At 35.3% G+C, this 17,162-nt stretch overlaps 3 protein-coding genes across 7 annotated transcripts; 2 read left to right on the top strand and 1 right to left on the bottom strand.

The window, feature by feature from the left end:
* Positions 1-739: 739 nt before the first annotated feature.
* LOC133689274 (molybdate transporter 1-like) lies at positions 740-2,473 on the top strand. The gene has a single exon (XM_062109080.1). The coding sequence runs from the start codon at positions 812-814 to the stop codon at positions 2,216-2,218; it is 1,407 nt and encodes a 468-aa protein (XP_061965064.1). The 5' UTR covers positions 740-811; the 3' UTR covers positions 2,219-2,473.
* A 3,434-nt stretch (positions 2,474-5,907) lies between these two features.
* LOC133689571 (uncharacterized) lies at positions 5,908-13,676 on the top strand. 5 transcript variants are annotated; one of them, XM_062109477.1, is made up of 11 exons: positions 5,912-6,083; positions 6,196-6,275; positions 6,875-7,146; positions 7,484-8,144; positions 8,623-8,822; positions 8,915-9,159; positions 9,914-10,569; positions 10,658-10,819; positions 11,069-11,138; positions 11,243-11,331; positions 13,111-13,676. In XM_062109477.1, the coding sequence occupies exons 2-8, from the start codon at positions 6,255-6,257 to the stop codon at positions 10,688-10,690; spliced, it is 2,088 nt and encodes a 695-aa protein (XP_061965461.1). In that variant the 5' UTR covers positions 5,912-6,083; positions 6,196-6,254; the 3' UTR covers positions 10,691-10,819; positions 11,069-11,138; positions 11,243-11,331; positions 13,111-13,676. The 5 variants fall into 5 exon arrangements, with proteins under 5 accessions (XP_061965463.1, XP_061965462.1, XP_061965460.1 ...); XM_062109476.1 differs by having other exon boundaries at positions 5,910-6,083; positions 9,914-10,819; XM_062109479.1 differs by lacking the exon at positions 6,875-7,146 and having other exon boundaries at positions 5,908-6,083; positions 9,914-10,819.
* Positions 13,677-14,694: 1,018 nt separating this feature from the next.
* LOC133689572 (leucine-rich repeat extensin-like protein 3) lies at positions 14,695-17,162 on the bottom strand. The gene has a single exon (XM_062109481.1). The coding sequence runs from the start codon at positions 16,745-16,747 to the stop codon at positions 15,104-15,106; it is 1,644 nt and encodes a 547-aa protein (XP_061965465.1). The 5' UTR covers positions 16,748-17,162; the 3' UTR covers positions 14,695-15,103.

Consider the following 17,162-nt stretch of genomic DNA (forward strand, 5'->3'; position numbering starts at 1 on the left):
AAAAACTGTGTTAACTGGTCGATCTGGATAAAATCCGCTAAAAAAATTGTTAATATTTTTTAATATTTTTTACTAAAATGATATCATTTTAATTCTTTTAAAAAATAAATTAATGCAGACTAACTAACCTTTCAGCTTATGATTTGAATATTATCCCGCAGTTTTAAAACTATAGGAGCTGTAACACAGATCAGTTCCATCAAACCAAGTGTAACCAAAACCTCATAGCCCACAACCTCCAGCGTCGATATTGGCAGCTCGACCAGCATCTTATGAGATCATTTATGCATTTGGGTAGACTCACTTTTGCAAATCTTCTAAACCATGTGCTGTGTTGCTTTCAAATCCAACATGCTAACTAGATGGGAATACGAAGTAAATACCAACGAATTCGCAGCATTCTAGCTAAGTTACGTCTTTTTCAAACTCAGCCATGCACTGTGTATAAAATATTATATTTATTGATTCTTTTTGTGAAAATAATTGTTATTTATTCTTAATTTTATTTTCATATCTGGTGCCATTTATCAACTTAATCAATAGAGGTCCATCGTGGAGGGTTTATAATCGCTTTTAATTTACAGTGGAGGGCTTAATTTGGAACAATATATTATAGAGGGATCAATTTGACTAGAGGTGAAAATAAGAGGAGGAGACAAGGAGGGAAGATGCCTTTAAGTCACTACTGGCGGCATATTTCTCTCACTTTTTAACGGCCAATCAAGATGCAAAAGGTCGCTGTTGCATTCCTGTATTTGACTTTCGTTACAGTTCAGCTTACTAGTATAGCCTATAAAACAGCACATTAGAGATGATCACTGCAGCCTTGCAATTACAAACAATGGAGTCCTCCGTCAACCAAATACCTCTTCAAGACATCCAAGCTCAAGCACCCAGATCAAGGTTTCTATCGAATGTGGTCTTCAAAGTGAGAGACAACCTTGTCTTTCGATCCAAAATATGGGCAGAGCTTAATGGTGCCATGGGGGATTTAGGTACGTACATACCAATAGTACTGGCCTTAACATTATCCGTTGATCTTAATTTAGGGACAACATTAATATTCACTGGCATATACAACATTCTTACCGGGGCAATCTATGGTGTGCCAATGCCAGTCCAGCCAATGAAATCGATAGCTGCTGTGGCTATATCAAATAGTGCAGAATTTGGTGTGCCAGAAATCATGGCAGCAGGGATATGTACTGGTGGGATTTTGTTACTTTTAGGTGTCACGGGTTTGATGCAGCTTGTTTATAAGCTAATCCCACTACCCGTTGTTAGAGGAATTCAGCTTTCACAAGGGTTATCATTTGCCATGACTGCGGTCAAGTATATCAGGAAAGTACAAGATTTTTCCAAGTCAAAGTCTAGTGGTGATAGGCAGTGGTTAGGTGTAGATGGTTTGGTTCTGGCTATTGTTTGTGCTTGTTTTGTTATTGTTGTCAATGGTGCTGGTGAGGAGGGTAGTGAAAGAGATGGCGATGACATTAATTTGGATGGTAGAGAAAGGCCTATGAGGAAGGGGCCGAGGCAGATTGTAGCCTCACTTCCTTCTGCTTTTATGGTTTTCTTGTTGGGTGTGATTTTGGCATTTATAAGAAGGCCTGGAGTGGTGAAGGGTTTTAAGTTTGGACCATCTTCCATTGAAGTTGTGAAGATTTCTAAGCATGCTTGGAAACAAGGTTTTATCAAGGGTACAATTCCCCAGCTCCCTCTATCAGTTCTAAATTCTGTTATTGCTGTGTGCAAGTTGTCATCCGATCTGTTTCCGGGAAAGGATTTCTCGGCCTCCTCCGTTTCGGTATCTGTAGGGATGATGAACATAGTGGGGTGTTGGTTCGGCGCCATGCCATGCTGCCATGGCGCAGGTGGACTGGCTGGGCAGTACAAGTTCGGCGGCAGGAGTGGAGGGTGTGTGGCACTTCTCGGGGCAGCAAAAATGCTACTGGGTTTGGTTTTAGGAAGTTCTTTAGTGATGGTTTTGAAACAATTTCCTGTTGGGGTCTTGGGGGTGTTGCTGTTATTTGCTGGAATTGAGTTGGCTTTGGCTTCAAGGGACATGAACACAAAGGAGGAATCCTTTGTGATGCTTATATGCGCTGCGGTTTCACTGGTGGGTTCAAGCGCATCACTTGGCTTTGTTTGTGGAATGATTGCGCATGTGCTTCTTCATTTGAGAAACTGGCGAAAAGAGCAGCCATGTCCTGCTGTATAGATGCGTGTAACTCAGTGTTTCAGTTCTGCAGTTTTCATATTGGACTCCTCTCCCTAATTGGAAATGCTCTTGTTCGTGCCTGAACTGAACCTCTTGGAGCAGGCAACTAATTAGAATATTTCATCAAGTTCAGTGCCTCCATTGAAAAGGGTGACGATATTCTCTTCTCCATCCTTCAGTTTTAATATATTGATATCAAATTGTAATGCGCAGCAGGCAGTAGCTTATACTCTAAAATTATGCTGATTTGACATATCTTTACGAGTCAGATGATCCTCCCTCCCACCTTCAGTGGTTCGCTCTCTTCTCTGATACTGAACATCACCGGAAAATCCAAAATATCCTTCAAAGTTACCAAAATTATTAAAAAAAACCCACTTGAATAACAAAATATGAGAGCATGCATGATATCATTTCCCAGTACACCCTCCTTTAGTTATTGTTACTGGCACACTTGCCCTTGCCTTCCTGTAATGATGCTAGTTAGTGCATTGATAGCTCATCATTGAGTTTTATAATTTATATAAATTTATATTTTATTTTATGATGCTATTCAAGTCTTGTAATTTATATTTTATAAGTTGGTTTATTTTTTTAATAATCTCTTTTTAATTTTATTTTTTGATATCAGGTTGATTGAAAATTAGATTTAATAATTTTTTTATTTGATTTTTTATAAATTTATCAAAATCTTATGAACTAAAAAATAGATTTCAAAAGTTAATCTGAGTTGATTTAAGTTAATCTTATATGTTATTATTTTAATATTTTTTTAAAAATAAAATCTTGAATTTTTTAAATTCAATTATATTTTTATTTGTTATCTGAGTTGTCTTTAATTAAACCTACTAAGTGAACCATATCATATCAAATAAATTTTTATTATTAAAAATACATTAACAATAATTGATATTTTTTTTACATCCAAAAGAATTTGATCCAATTGCACCACAGATAATATTATAGTTCAGGATGAAAGTTTCAAGGAGAGGAGTTAAATAATAATATTCAATTATCTTAGCATTGATGGCAAACAAAAATGTGCATAAAAAAATAAAATTTTTAATTATTTTTTGAAGAAATGATTCAATTTATTTTTATATAACTGGTTAAGTCTTTGATATGCTTTTATATTTCTAAATATATTTATTATATTCTTATAAAATAGTCAATTTTTTTAATATGTTTTTATCTCAAGTTTTTCTATCCAGATTGATATGATTATACTGAAAATATCCTGGAACTATATAAGAATATAATTTTAATTATTACTTATTTTAATAAACTATAGCAAGACTTGCAGTTTCAATCCTTAGGATACAGGATAATGATTGTCCATGGGTCTTTTCCGAGGATAGTGACTGCAGAAAGTTTTCACTTTCATTACACACAGATGATAATACATCACCTATCAGTCTATGACGGCTAAATAGAGCCACAAAAATTACCTAAAAACTATCCATCAATGACACAATGGTCTTCAAGCCACTATATAAGATATTTGATTCCCGCTTTATCACGGGCTGATATTTTTTTTCAATCAAAAAATTAAATATATAAGTATTTGCAATATGTTGTTTTACATAAATAACATTATATGTAAATTAAAAAAATTATTAACACATCTAATTAAATAAATTAATAATTGTTTGTATTAATAAATAGAAAAAAAATCATTAACAATAACTATATATATATATATATATATGAGTTAGAAGACGGATGTAAATCAAGATATTTGATATTGTAATATGGTTCATTGACCTGATTATATTCAATAAATTGGTTTATTAAAATTATTTTTTTATTTAATTAAATGATAATAGAAAAAATACACACATAAAATCATATGAAAAAAATACACAACAAAGTTTCACTTATTAGATATATTATTTAAAAATAAATATTTTTCATCTTTAAAAATAAAGTTCAATTATATACAACATAAAAAAATATAAATGAATTAGAATAATTTCTTCAAAAATTAAATACATACAAAAATATTTTACAAAAAAATCACAATTTAAAAAAAACTAAATACAAAAAATTAAAAATCTAAGAAAAGAGGGATTAATTTCAAAATAAATTAAAAGGTTATTTAAAAAAACATTTAAAAACTAACATGATTTTTTTTTAAATAAACAAAATTAAAAAAAAAAAGAGGTCAGGCTAGAGCGTGACCAATTTAGAAAAGGCATGTTTTTTTAGAAACAAAATCAATTGTGGCGGAAAACATGTCGTCCGCCCCAATACTTTTTGAAAAAAAATTCAAGCCAACATATCGCCTAATATTTTCTAGATTACGATTATTGTGTTGGCTGAAAAAACAAGGTTTATGCTTTTTTATTCCAAATTATTTCGACCAAAATTTGAACAAAAACACCTAGAAAGGAATCTAAACACATTGAAAACCCATAAATGCCCCTAAAAAACAAAACAAAAAAAAACAAAGATCTAAAATTAACTTGAAACAAAAACTCTTCTAGAGCTTATATTTGGTTTTTAAGGTAATTTCAAAATGAAAAAACACATAAGTTGAACTCCTCTCACTAAATAAAATATTTTGACACCAATATCAACTATTTTGGTGGCTTAAAATCGATGTTTACATCGATTTTTTCTCATTACCGTTAAAATTCGATGTTCTCTTTCTTTTATCTCAAACCATGAACTAAAAAATAAAATTAAAAAACTATTAAGGGATCAAACATGTATAATTTGTAAAGTTTTAAAATTACAGAAATTTTTTTGTGATAATTTTGAAAGCATCACCTGTTGTGGTGCTTTTTTTACTTTTATCTTTTAATTATATCATTAATCAATAAATTTGATTTAATTATTTTTTAATTGTGCCCTAAAGGATATTATTGTTCAAAATAAAAGTTTAATAACCAAATTTTTTTTTTGAATAATAAATCTACCATAAAATACGAGAAGATGAATAGTGCACACATGCACCGTATTTATACCACGTCGTTTAGAGTTTTTGTAATTTATCCCTTTACTTTACAATCTTTTTTTCTAAACAGCGCAAAGTGTTAGCACAGAGGAAAAAATTATTAATAACAAAAGGAAAAGTATGTTGCTGGCATATGCTCATGTTTCAATTCAATGTGTTGTTTAGAAACACGACTGTATTTTCTAAAATTTTGAAATTCTTATTTTATTTTCTTAACAGGTTTAATGATTTGATGTAAAAAATAATTTTAAAAAATAAAAAATATATATTATTTTAATATTTTTTAAAAAAATATTTTAAAAAACAATCGTCAAAACACTTTCTAAATTAGATGAATATTCACCTAATTAATTTGATGGATTAATATATGATTTAATTAAAATTTAGTTTAATTATTTTAAAAGAATCTTAAAATGATATTATTTCAAATTAATATAAGTTAATTCATTCAATTTATAAATCATGTTATGTACTGGATGAAGATTAATAACTTATTGTATTTTTATGATATAAAACGATAATTATATTTTTATTTGCATCACACCATGACATGCACAAACTCCTACAACAAAGTGTTGATTAAGTGCTTGATGTTATGTGAATTTCGTACGTTGGACAAATCTAAATAGATGAGATTGTTGTCCAGGATAGAACAAAACAAAACAAGTCTTTGAAGTCGTCTCAACCCTGACGTATAGACGGCTCGTCTTTCGTCTTCCTTCTTTTTTTGGCTACATGAACATGCCATGCATACGAGTGAACATCATGTCGTTTGCTGACATCTTGTTCAATCATTACAAAAGCTTTCACTGTACAAAGTACAAACACTAATAGAGAGGGAGAGGGAGAGATTCAGAGGAGGAGGGAGAGCTCCTGGAATTGTAAGGAAAACCAAGGCTTTGAGAGGTAATTTGCTTTACTATCTCACTTCCTCTTCCAATTCTGCTTTCTGGGTCTTTCAAGTTCCTCTTGTTAGTGCTTCTCTTATCTTAAAGCAATGGACTTTATCCATTTGCAGAGACATAATAGATTAACAGTGAGCTAAAGCTTAGTTTCATTTCAAGCTTTAAAAAGAGCATGAAGGGCCATGAACCAAAGGTGATTTTGACTACACCTTTGATTTTTCTGTATTTGTTTTCACTCTAATTCTCATTTGTTGATTTGTATTTTGTTTATTCAATGAAAATAGTGTACTTAACTCCATGCACGTGTAATCTTTTTTTTTTTTTTTTTTTTTTTTTGATTATCGTGGGTGTCCGGGCCAGCTTGCGCGCACCTCGACTAATCCCACGGGCCCTGAAGTTAACGACCATGTAAGCCTCCAGTGGCCATCATATGAGCAGCCATAGGGTTTGAACCTGAGACCTAAGAGGGAGCAAACTCCTTAGTTCCAAGCTCTTACCACTAGGCCACCACCATGCACGTGTAATCTTAATCCTTCATTAGACTGCTTATGTAATCTGATAATGATTCTTGCTTTTGTAGTGGGGTTAGGTCCTTCTTGTTGCTTTTGATCAATAAAATAACTTCTTTTATAGAAAAAAGAAGAAAAATAAATATTTTTCATTGCAAAGTGTTTGTGAGAATGTGAAAGAAAAGGGCTGTACAGTGTGTAGTGATCCTTGAATTGGATTTACTGCAACGTAATGTGTTTTTTTTTTTTTTTTTTACTTTTTTTGGGGGTCTTAAATTGACAGATGCCAAGAATGGAGGACATTCTTAGTCTTCCAGTACAAGATCCTCCTTGTGCAGAGTTTTCTGCTGCTCATATAAAGTGGGAGAAAGTAGAAGGTGGTCGACAAGGTGGCGATGATATTGCCCTAATCCCTTTTGCTAGAGTGGATGATTTTGTAAAAGGAGAATCTTCAAATGCAGAATGTCCTGCTAGCTTTCGAATTGAGTCTAGAAGGAAGAGATCTGAAGGGAGCATCAGCAAACCAAGGGTCGATGGCTATCTTGAATATACACTGTATGTTCATAAATTCGTGCAGTGCTATACAAGGCACCTTCTTCTTTTTTGGGTTTTATGACGAATGAATTATGAACGCCAGTGTGTAAATGATTGTTCTTGGTTTTTGTTCTCTGAAATGTGCTCTCTGCCAAGAGCTCCTTAAAGGATGGCTCTTTTTGTCTGTTTTAAAGGTGAATGTTTCGCAAAATGAATGTTTATTTACCACTAAATGGACAAACATTCAAAGAGAATATTTTAAATGATAAAAGTTAATTATGTCACCGGGAATTGATGCATGTCTTGAAGATCCCTTGTAGTTTAATCCAAGTAATGCATTATGAAAGTTATCTTTCAGATATTGGTGTTCATATGGTCCTGAAGATTATCGAGATAGTGAGTCCACTATGGGGGATGGTTCTCACACCAAACCTGCGACTGGGAAGGGAAGCAGACCCGGGAGGCGTCACATGATGAGAGGTTGCCTTTGCCATTTCACTGTAAAACGCTTATACACTCGCCCCTTCCTTGCTCTTATCATATATAATCAGAGAAAACATGTAGATAAAACAGGGGCCCCATGTCATGGGATACTTGATGTGGATGCTGTGGGGACAAGAGCTATGTATGCTCCAAGGATTTCAGAAGAATTGCGCCAGAAAGTGATGTCTTTGCTATATATTGGAATATCTTTGGACAATATAATCCAGCATCATGCAGAGGTGGTGCAGGGGCATGGTGGCCCCCTCAACCGAGATGATTTGCTCACTCGGAATGATGTTCGCAACATGGAGAGGATTGTTCGTAATTCATCTTACAAATTGCATGCAGATGATGAATTCAGTGTAAAGATGTGGGTGCAGCGCCACCAGAAGCATGTTTTTTTCTTCCAAGATATGTCAAGCACAGAACCTTTTATTCTGGGGATACAGACAGATTGGCAGCTGCAGCAGATGATCCGTTATGGACATAGTGGTTCGGTAGCTTCTCATTCTACATTTGGCTTGAAGAAACTTAAGGTAATTTGTTCATTTAAGAACTCTTTGATTCTTCATGGTCATGTGTTAAGCCGCTGGCATGCAAAAATTTCAAGGATTCAGAAATTTTCTTCGTAAATATTGGTGGTTGACACATTTTAGCATCAAATATCTTATGATTGCAAAAATTTGGATCATTCTAGGCTTGGGCTTGCAACCAAAATCCAGTCTTGAGAGCAGCAGTTTTATGTAAAAATCCTAAAGCTCTAAGTCTCCAAATTCTTCCTTCCAAGACCACAATTCAAGGAACACAATTGTTCAAGGGCCTTTATTTTATACTTGTGACCTTCAAATTCATCAATATAGTGTGGATTAGATCATTTAAATGGACCAAACATCATGATTAGAAATTATTTGGGCTAAAAGTTGAGGAAGAATTGAATTGCTATACTGTGGAATATGAAAAGGTGTTATAGGTATTAATTCAATAGCAATTCAATGGTAATTTTCTCCATTGCAGTATCCCCTGTGTACTTTACTGGTTTTTGACTCGTCTCAAAATGCAATTCCGGTTGCTTGGATCGTTGCCTCCTCATTTGTTACTCAAGATATCCACAAATGGATTGGCTCTTTGGCTGAAAGAATCCGAAGCAAGGACCCAAGATGGAGGCCTAATGCCTTTTTAGTGGATGATCCTTCTTTTGATATTTCTTTCATAAGGTAAATTTTTTTGGCAGGGACTGTCAATTTCTTCTACTTGACCCTAACTTTCAATGGGGAATCTAAATTCCTTCGTGGTTTTTTAAATGCAGAGAGGCTTTCCAATGCCGGTTCCTATTATGTGCTTGGCATGTTCGCCGTGCTTGGATGAGAAGTCTTTTAAAGAAATGCTGCAACATTGATGTCCAGCGAGAGATGTTTAAGCACTTGGGTTGGATTTTGTATTCTACAAGAAGTGGGCCAAATGCTGATAATGCAGTTGAAGAGTTCATGCAAGTATATGTTGACCAATGTATCTTTATGGATTATTTCAAGAGGAGATGGTTGCCATATATAGGTATATGTTTCTCTTATGCATTATTCTACTTGTCTGAGAATAAAAGCCTTCTCCTTGTTTCTTGGAGGAATCTTTATAATGTAATTTTTTTTGCCATGTTATATTTCAACCATCTAATTTCACATGTAAACATGCATTGTTGAAATAGGATAATATTTATTCCCAACTTTGATCTCATAATAATTTCTGTAATGAAATAGGGATTTTCTTTATTTATTCATTTGGTGCTAAAAAATGGGAGGCAATTACACGTAGAAAAAAGGAATATTGGAAAGAAAGATTTTTAACCATGATTGAAATAACAGCTGCATATTGAAGAACAACACAGAACATTGTTCTTATGTAAGTCTTCCAAATGTGACACGTTATTCATATGACATCTTATGATGTAGTTATTAATAAATTCTAACTTGGTTTGCAAATGATAGCTAGTTTGGCTAAATTATTCATTATGTATAAGTGGGGATATAATAGAAGAAAAAAGTGGAAGATTTAGAAATAACATGTATATTAGCAAACAGCTATTATACAATGACCTTGATGTAAAACATCAGCTATTTAAATATGCAAATAACGGAGAAGTGATAACTTCTGCACTGATTCATTCTATAACAGCGTCATGTTCATTGTCATTCAGCTCCTCCATATAGCTACTGAAGATGAAATTAAAAGCCTGTATTATTCATTCAAAACAATTCATAGCTGTAACTTTTAATATTAGATGCTTGTTTTAACCTGCCTTCTTGTGTTGCAGAGTTGTGGATTAATAGCATAAGGTCTCTCCCTGTAGCCAGTGCGGAGCCCCTGGCTGCAATTGAATCCTACCACTTAAGGTTGAAATCCAAGCTTTTCGATCAGCAATATGCTAATTCCTATACAAGAATTGACTGGTTGATCCACACTTTGACAACTGAATTCCACTCGTTATATTGGTTAAATCAATACAGTGCAGAGACTGGGTATTTCACAAATGTAAGGGACAAGTCTTTCTTAACTAATGCTTGGTATCAGGCCCTGCACATCCCTGATGTCGATGTGATATTGGATGAACAAAATCTACAGCTTGCGAAAGTGATCTCCCAGACCAATAGAAGTCTGGCATATACAATTTGGAACCCTGGTTCTGAGTTCGCCCTCTGTGACTGTCCCTGGTCAAGACAGGGAAATCTCTGTAAGCATGTCATCAAGGTGGCAATTTTATGTAAAAATCGACAGGTTGCAAGGCCATTATTGGCATCTCAAGTTTATCGCCAGGCCTTGCTTACCCTTCTGCAGAACCCCCCCGATGATCCTCTGGTTCTTGAGCATGCGATTTTGCGTGTTAGCCGCTTGCAACAGGATATCAAAGGTTTGGAAGAGTTGTCTAATAATGGGTTACTCCAGCCATCACCACCTGAAATGAACTCTCAAGTAGGAGATAGTCTTCTGCTTTTCCCACATCTTCATTGATTGAGCTACTGGAAAGGTGATAGGGCACTTTTTTTTCCTTTTTTTCCAGCTTGAAGGCTTTTCCATTTGGCCAAGGTTTTAAATGAGAACATGAAGTTATGTCCTTTGATCTGCTGGCAAGCTAACTTCAGAACAAGTCAGAACTTGCACCGGCTTGCTTTGGCAAGTTCAAAACTTGCATTCATGAAACACAGGGTTTTTGCCTGTGAAGGTACATTTTATTTCCTTAAATACTAATCATTGAACATTCTTAGTATATTACTTTGATAGCCAGGGAAGAAAAAAAGAAACCGAAAACAATAGGAAAAGAGAAATAGTTATGTTAATTCAGATTTTGTTGAGTTCAGCTGTTGAACCTGTTCATTGTTCTGTCTTGATGAGTTTGGCCCCTGAATAATTCTTTGTTTATGAATTTGTTTGTTTTTCCATCAAGCTAACATTTTTCGTCTCTCTGATTTAGGGAATGTATTATGTGGGATCCATGGTTGCCTGGTTTTAGTGTTGGATATTTACCTGTGAGTTGGCAGAAGGTAATAGCTCTACAGGCATATTCATATGATGCATGATGTCTTAGTTTTCTGTCTTGATAACATTTTTTTGTCTCTCATCGTTTCTAACTGCATTTGTCTCACAGATGGCCTGTGTTGACGCCCTGTTTCATGGTTTGATATAAGCAAATCTTGCCGGAAAACAAGCAAAATAAAGTGGAGTCATCTTTAGCTAGTAAGTTCTGTGTGTGTGTGTGATTGTAGTGTGATTTTTCTTTTTTATTCTGCATAATCGATAGGTTCTAGAAGAAGGAAAATCAAGGGAGATACAAATTCTTCAATAATTAATAAATTGGGTGTTTCTCCCCCTTTTCATTTTCATACATAAAAAATGAACAGGAAAAGCTGACCTTAAAAGACAAATATGGACAAAAGTTTTTAATGCGGATGCCGTTACCAAAGATGTTTCAAAAATATTATGATTTCCGGTAGAAGCTGTTTTTCAAAGTGTTTTTCGCTTGAAAATATATCAAAATAAAGTTTTTTTTAAAAAAATTATTTTTAACATCAACACATTAAAACAATTTAAAAATACAAAAAATAATAATAATTTGAAGCTAAAAAAAAATCAAAATTTTTCAAAACCACGGTCCAACCACGATCCCAATCACCCTTTTAATCTTGAAAACAAATCTAAGGGCTTTCTTAAGGTGAGAAGGTGCAAGATTTTTAGTTGGTATTGTATCATTTGGCTTGCACTACATTGTGGGTCTGATCAAAAAATTTTTAATATAAAAAAAAATTCGAAGCATTGCTAATGTTTTTTTTAGTAGAAAAAAAAAATTAAACAATGTGAGAATTGATTCAATGTGACTCGATCGTGTTGACCGCGTTGACGGGTCTAAAGGCGACTCAAATGACAGATAAAAACGTAGTTTGACCCAAAATAAATATTTAAGATGAGATTTTTTAATAAACAATGAGATGACAAGATATTGGATTGATCCGGGTCAACTTGGGTTAACTTGTCAATTTGCATATCAAATCATGAAATCATGATAACCCTATAGAAAGAAAATTAAAACAAATTACAAAGCTTAATTTTCAATAAACTCAATGTTAAAGGATGAAATTAAAAAAAAATCAATTAAAAAAATTCCAAAAAAATTATCAAAGTCAACCTGGGTTATCCTATCAAATTCATGACCCGGATAATGAGATCGGGATAACTCAGTAGAAAGCAAATTAAAACAAATTATGAAGTTCAATTCTTAATCAACCTAATTGAAAAAAAAATCGATTAGAAAAACATACAAAAGACAACTCGAGTCAACCAAGATTAACCTGAGTTATGAGATGGAGATAACCTCATAGAAAGAAGACTGAAATAAATCACGAAGTCTAATTCTCAATCAACTTAATGTTGAAGAAAGAAATTGAGAAGAAAAAAAAGTCAATTAGAAAAAAGAAAAAAATACTTGAGTCAATCGAGTCAACCTGTGAAACCCGTGGTTCAAGTCATAAGTTCAAGATAACCTCATAAAAGTAAATTGAAAAAAGTACAAAGCCCAATCCCCGGTAAATTTAATGTTGAAGAATGAAATTGAAATTTAAAAAAGAAAACATATATTAAAAATAAAATTAAAAAAAAAAACTATTCCGGTTAATATTGTGATGTGAGGAGGGGTATGGACCGTATGGTAAAACACCCTCCTCCTTTAGTTTTTTGTTAATGGGATTAATTTTGGGAGAAAGCACATTCTACTTGCCAAAAAAAGGGGTAAGAGTCATGTTACTGTTTTCATGACTGGGCAACTAGGGAACAAGATTTTCTGTTGGTGTAATGCATTAAAATCTTAAATGGTTCTTCAAGTGTAATAAGATGGACATAGATGAAGTTACCAGCCATAAGGATCTTATTTCAATATTTCTTAGTATGGATCATTTATTCTTTCAGTCTTTCCTGCTTCAGATTCAGACCCAGATATAAAAAGAAATAATTTTGTTTCTCCAGGAGGTGTTACCCCAGGATCATGTGCTGATGTGGATAAGAAATCTAATCTTAGGTGATATCCTTACTAAACTGTTAGTTCAACTGTATATTTTCTCGTGACATGTTGCTTTTTAGGAAGGCCACATGAACTACAAATCTAGTGTACACTTTATTCTCTCTTCAAATTGATCCTTGTAATTTCCAGATTCCTTGAAACAACAAGGTACTTGCAAAAAAGTAACGACAGGATGCAAGTCAGGTTTTTGCAAGGACTTCCTTTGTAGTTTCTCTATTTCACTGCACAAATGATCATTGGAGCAGAACTGTTATCTTATCTGGCAACCATGTCATTATTTGAAAAACTGTTTCGTGTTGGTGCCATGGAGATTTAAAGGTGGTCTAAGATGTTGTGGCTGTAAAGTAAGTCAGGTTATTTCTAGGACTAACTATTTAGTTTCTCCATTTCACTGCACAAATTATCGTTGTAGCATAACTGTTACCTTGTCTGGCAACCATGTCATTACTTGAAAAACTGCTTCATGTTGATGTCACGGAAATTTAAGCTGGTCTAAAATGTTGTGGCTAAAGCTTGCTCAACCATCAAAGACCCCACTTTAGATCATGAGTTGTGAATGCGAACAGACAGTAGCAACACGGGACAGTTATTAGATTAGGGCCATTGCTTCTTGTGTTATATTACCTGGCAGGTGTTTCATTAATTGTCTTGCTAGAACATAGTAAGCATGGAAGACCAGTAGGCAGATTAGAGAGTGAGTTTTTAAAATTCCCGTGATGAATGTGTTGGCCACAGACGATAGAGACCTTTCTCATCTTTCCAGATTTTCATATGAAAAAGGGTCTCACATGTATATCTTGTGATAATTAGATGAAAGGATCTTATCATGGGTAGCTCGATGAGTTATTGGCATGATTTCCACACCTTTAAGCGTTTTAAGCCACGAACCACCAAAAACAAAAGGCAACAGTAACTTTTGGGAAGGTGGAATGGAAGATACAATTGTAAAACAGAGAATCCCATACGCATCATTGAAAGGGAACATCTTCTAGGTTGATGGAGAAGATATGACTGGAGCTATTGAGAAATGTATATACAGTAGGACCAAATCTAAGATTTTAGTGTACCCACAGAAATCTTCTTAGGTATCATTCTTGTCATGTTATGGTAGCTTTTCATGGTTTTGCTTTCATCTTATAGCTAATACAACTCATGTAGTATATCTAAATTTTAAGTGAAAATGTGCTACTGTAGCTAGAAACCCAAACCGCAACTTTCAAGTGATATAGCGGTGAAAATAGAAGACTCTGAGGAAGCTTTGATTATCATTGGATTAGTTTTTACGTTTCAAAGAGTGAACCTGAAATCTATTGCACTCATTTGATTAGCCAAATTAGCATGAAAAGATATTTGCATGTATTATTTGACTGGAACTGAACCTGAAACTATAAGGTGGCGACTGGCAAGGTTTTTCTTGCTCCTTTCACCATATGGTGAATCATGAATGAGTTTAGAAGTAGAGGGAAGCAGAAACCCCAGGGAGATGAGGTTGCTGTGTACTGAAAACGTAGGTGACCAGAAGCTAGAAATATAAGAACAGAATAAACAATGACATTGAAGTAGACATCAGATCTTTCCATTGGAAAGCACATATAAATAGCTAAGATGAATCTCATACATGTAATTACAATCCCTGCAAACCTACTGTTTCTCTCTACATCATTCATCTTATTAACTACTCAAAAACAAGCATGGCAATTCAATTATAAAAATACAAGGAAACTTGATCTTCTTGCACACTTCTTTTCCTTCTGTTCTTTTCTATCTCCAAATGTCTTTTAAACTTGAATTCTGCTACATGCAATTATGTGAAACAATTCTTGGATGATTGCTATAAAATGGGTCCGGTCTCATCCCCTTGTTACCAAGAATACAAGGCAAGTAATTGTGATCTTCCAGGGCTGGTGAAAGGAGAAATATCTAAAAAGAATCATCAATTTAGTAGAGCGGTGGAGGTGGTGGTGATGCGTAAGGTATTCCACTAATAGGTGGCAATGGACCATTATACACTGGAGTTGGTGGAGGCGGTGAATTATAAACTGGAGGAGGTGGAGGCGGCAAGTATTGAACTGGAGGTGATGGTGGAGGCGGTTGCTCATGGCATGGTGGAGGTGATGGAGGTGGAGGGGATTCTGCACATGAGGGAGGTGGTGGTGATGAATTTGGAGGGGGTGGCGGAGGGGGTGATTGATAAATAGGAGGTAGTGGAGGTGGTGGAGGTGGGTTTGGCGGGGGTGGTGGGGAGTAGAAGGGGGGAGGCGGATGTATTGGGGGTGGCGGCGGCATTGATGATGGAGGGGGTGGTGAGGGTAATGCTGATGGAGGAGCTGGTGAAGGTGGGGGTGGGGGTGAAGTAACAGGTGGGGGCGGTGGAGAAGGATCGAACTTGTGACATTTAAAATCCTCACACTTAACTGGCCTAGACAAGAACACTTTACATTGCAATGTTGATCTCTGTTTGGGCCTGTTCCTCAAACAATTCCTGCCATCATCAAAATTTTCCAAATCCAAACACGCTGGTGGTTCACCAGTGAAGAAGTTATAAGCATAACTAAAGTTCTTCAGATGTGGAAGCAAACACACGCTACCAGGGATATTTCCTGACAGCATATTATGTGCCACATTTAGCAGTTCTAGACCCTCCATTTCTCCGATGTTGTCAGGCAAAGAACCGAAGAGTTTGTTATTACTCGCATCAAAAACTGTCACCTTCTTAAGCAATCCTATCTCCCTAGGTAAACACGAGCGCAAGCCATTGTTCATGAGAATCACTTCATTTAGGGTCTTAGACATGTTAACCAAACTTGTCGGAAAACACCCGTGGAATTTATTATTTGCAAGAACAATAACAGAAACCGGCGAGTTACCAAAATTATCAGGTAATTCAAGAGCAAACCTGTTGTGGTTTATGAATATCGCGTCGAGATCCTTGTCAAACAGTTCTTTCGGCAAATCACCTTCAAACTCATTAAATCGAAGATCAAGATACTTGAGCTTTGGAAGATCAAGAACAACGTAAGGAAACCTGCCCGCAAAACGATTGTTGCTTAGATCCAGCTCGTGGAGTAGTTTTAGTTTCTCGAAAGATTTTGGTACTTTCCCACAGAATCTGTTGGAGTTAACGTGAAACAAGGCAATGTCCGTCAGGAGTCCGAGCTCTGCAACCAAGTGCCCTGCCATGTCGCCATGATTTAGATCAATCCCAGCAACGGTTTGAATCGACGAATTGTCGAGAGATGTGGCACAGAAGACACCAGTGTAGTTGCAAACGTCGGATCCCACCCAGTTGGATGTGAGGTTCAATGGGTCCGAGATGATGGCTAGTTTCCATGCTTGGAGTGCAATGTAGGCACTTCTGAGTCTAGGGTTGTCGAATTTGAGGCAAGCTGGTAACATCAGGTACTCATCTTCTATATCAAGTTCCTCTCTGTAATGTAAAAGCTGTCTTTGGCTCTGCTTAATATGTATTGTTTGTAAGTCTCTAGGGCCAGCATTGCTAGAAAAAGAGTGGTTTTGGGCAGTGGTCAGGCAAATGAGAGTGAGGGTGGCAAAGAATGGAAGAATGTGAGTCTTTGCCTTCATCAGACACCAGTGAACATGTATGGATCTTTTTCTTTAATATAAAACGGGATCCTCTCTCTGTCTCTGTCTCTTCTAGTTTTTTTTATTATTATTTCTTCAAGATTTAGAGAGACAAAGGGCAAGAGAGGTGGCAATGGAGGAAGAGATTTTGAGGGGGGAGATTTTGTATAGATTTGAGAGTGCTTTTGAAGGCAGCGGGAACAATAAACACTACTAGCTAGTCACAAGAGAGAGGCCAGTGTGAGGTATGAATGAATGAACAAGCTTCCTTCCTAGTTTTAATAACAAATTTCTTGGTGCTTCTTTCTCACGATGACTCGGCTCTATTTTCTGGCCATGACTAAAAACCCCACGAAAACTAACAGCCTAACAGGTTGGTGCTCTTACAGGTAATGACTCTGAGGAGGTTCTTTTC

Source organism: Populus nigra, chromosome 3, assembly GCF_951802175.1.
Source record: "Populus nigra chromosome 3, ddPopNigr1.1, whole genome shotgun sequence".
Lineage (NCBI taxonomy): Eukaryota > Viridiplantae > Streptophyta > Magnoliopsida > Malpighiales > Salicaceae > Populus > Populus nigra.

Coding starts and splice junctions, on each gene's coding strand:
- LOC133689274 (XM_062109080.1), top strand. CDS start 812: ATGATCACTGCAGCCTTGCAATTACAAACAATGGAGTCCTCCGTCAAC.
- LOC133689571 (XM_062109476.1), top strand. CDS start 6,255: ATGAAGGGCCATGAACCAAAG. Junction 8,823..8,914: donor TTTGATATTTCTTTCATAAG/GTAAATTTTTTT, acceptor TTTTAAATGCAG/AGAGGCTTTCCAATGCCGGT. Junction 9,160..9,913: donor GAGATGGTTGCCATATATAG/GTATATGTTTCT, acceptor CTTGTGTTGCAG/AGTTGTGGATTAATAGCATA.
- LOC133689572 (XM_062109481.1), bottom strand. CDS start 16,747: ATGAAGGCAAAGACTCACATTCTTCCATTCTTTGCCACCCTCACTCTC.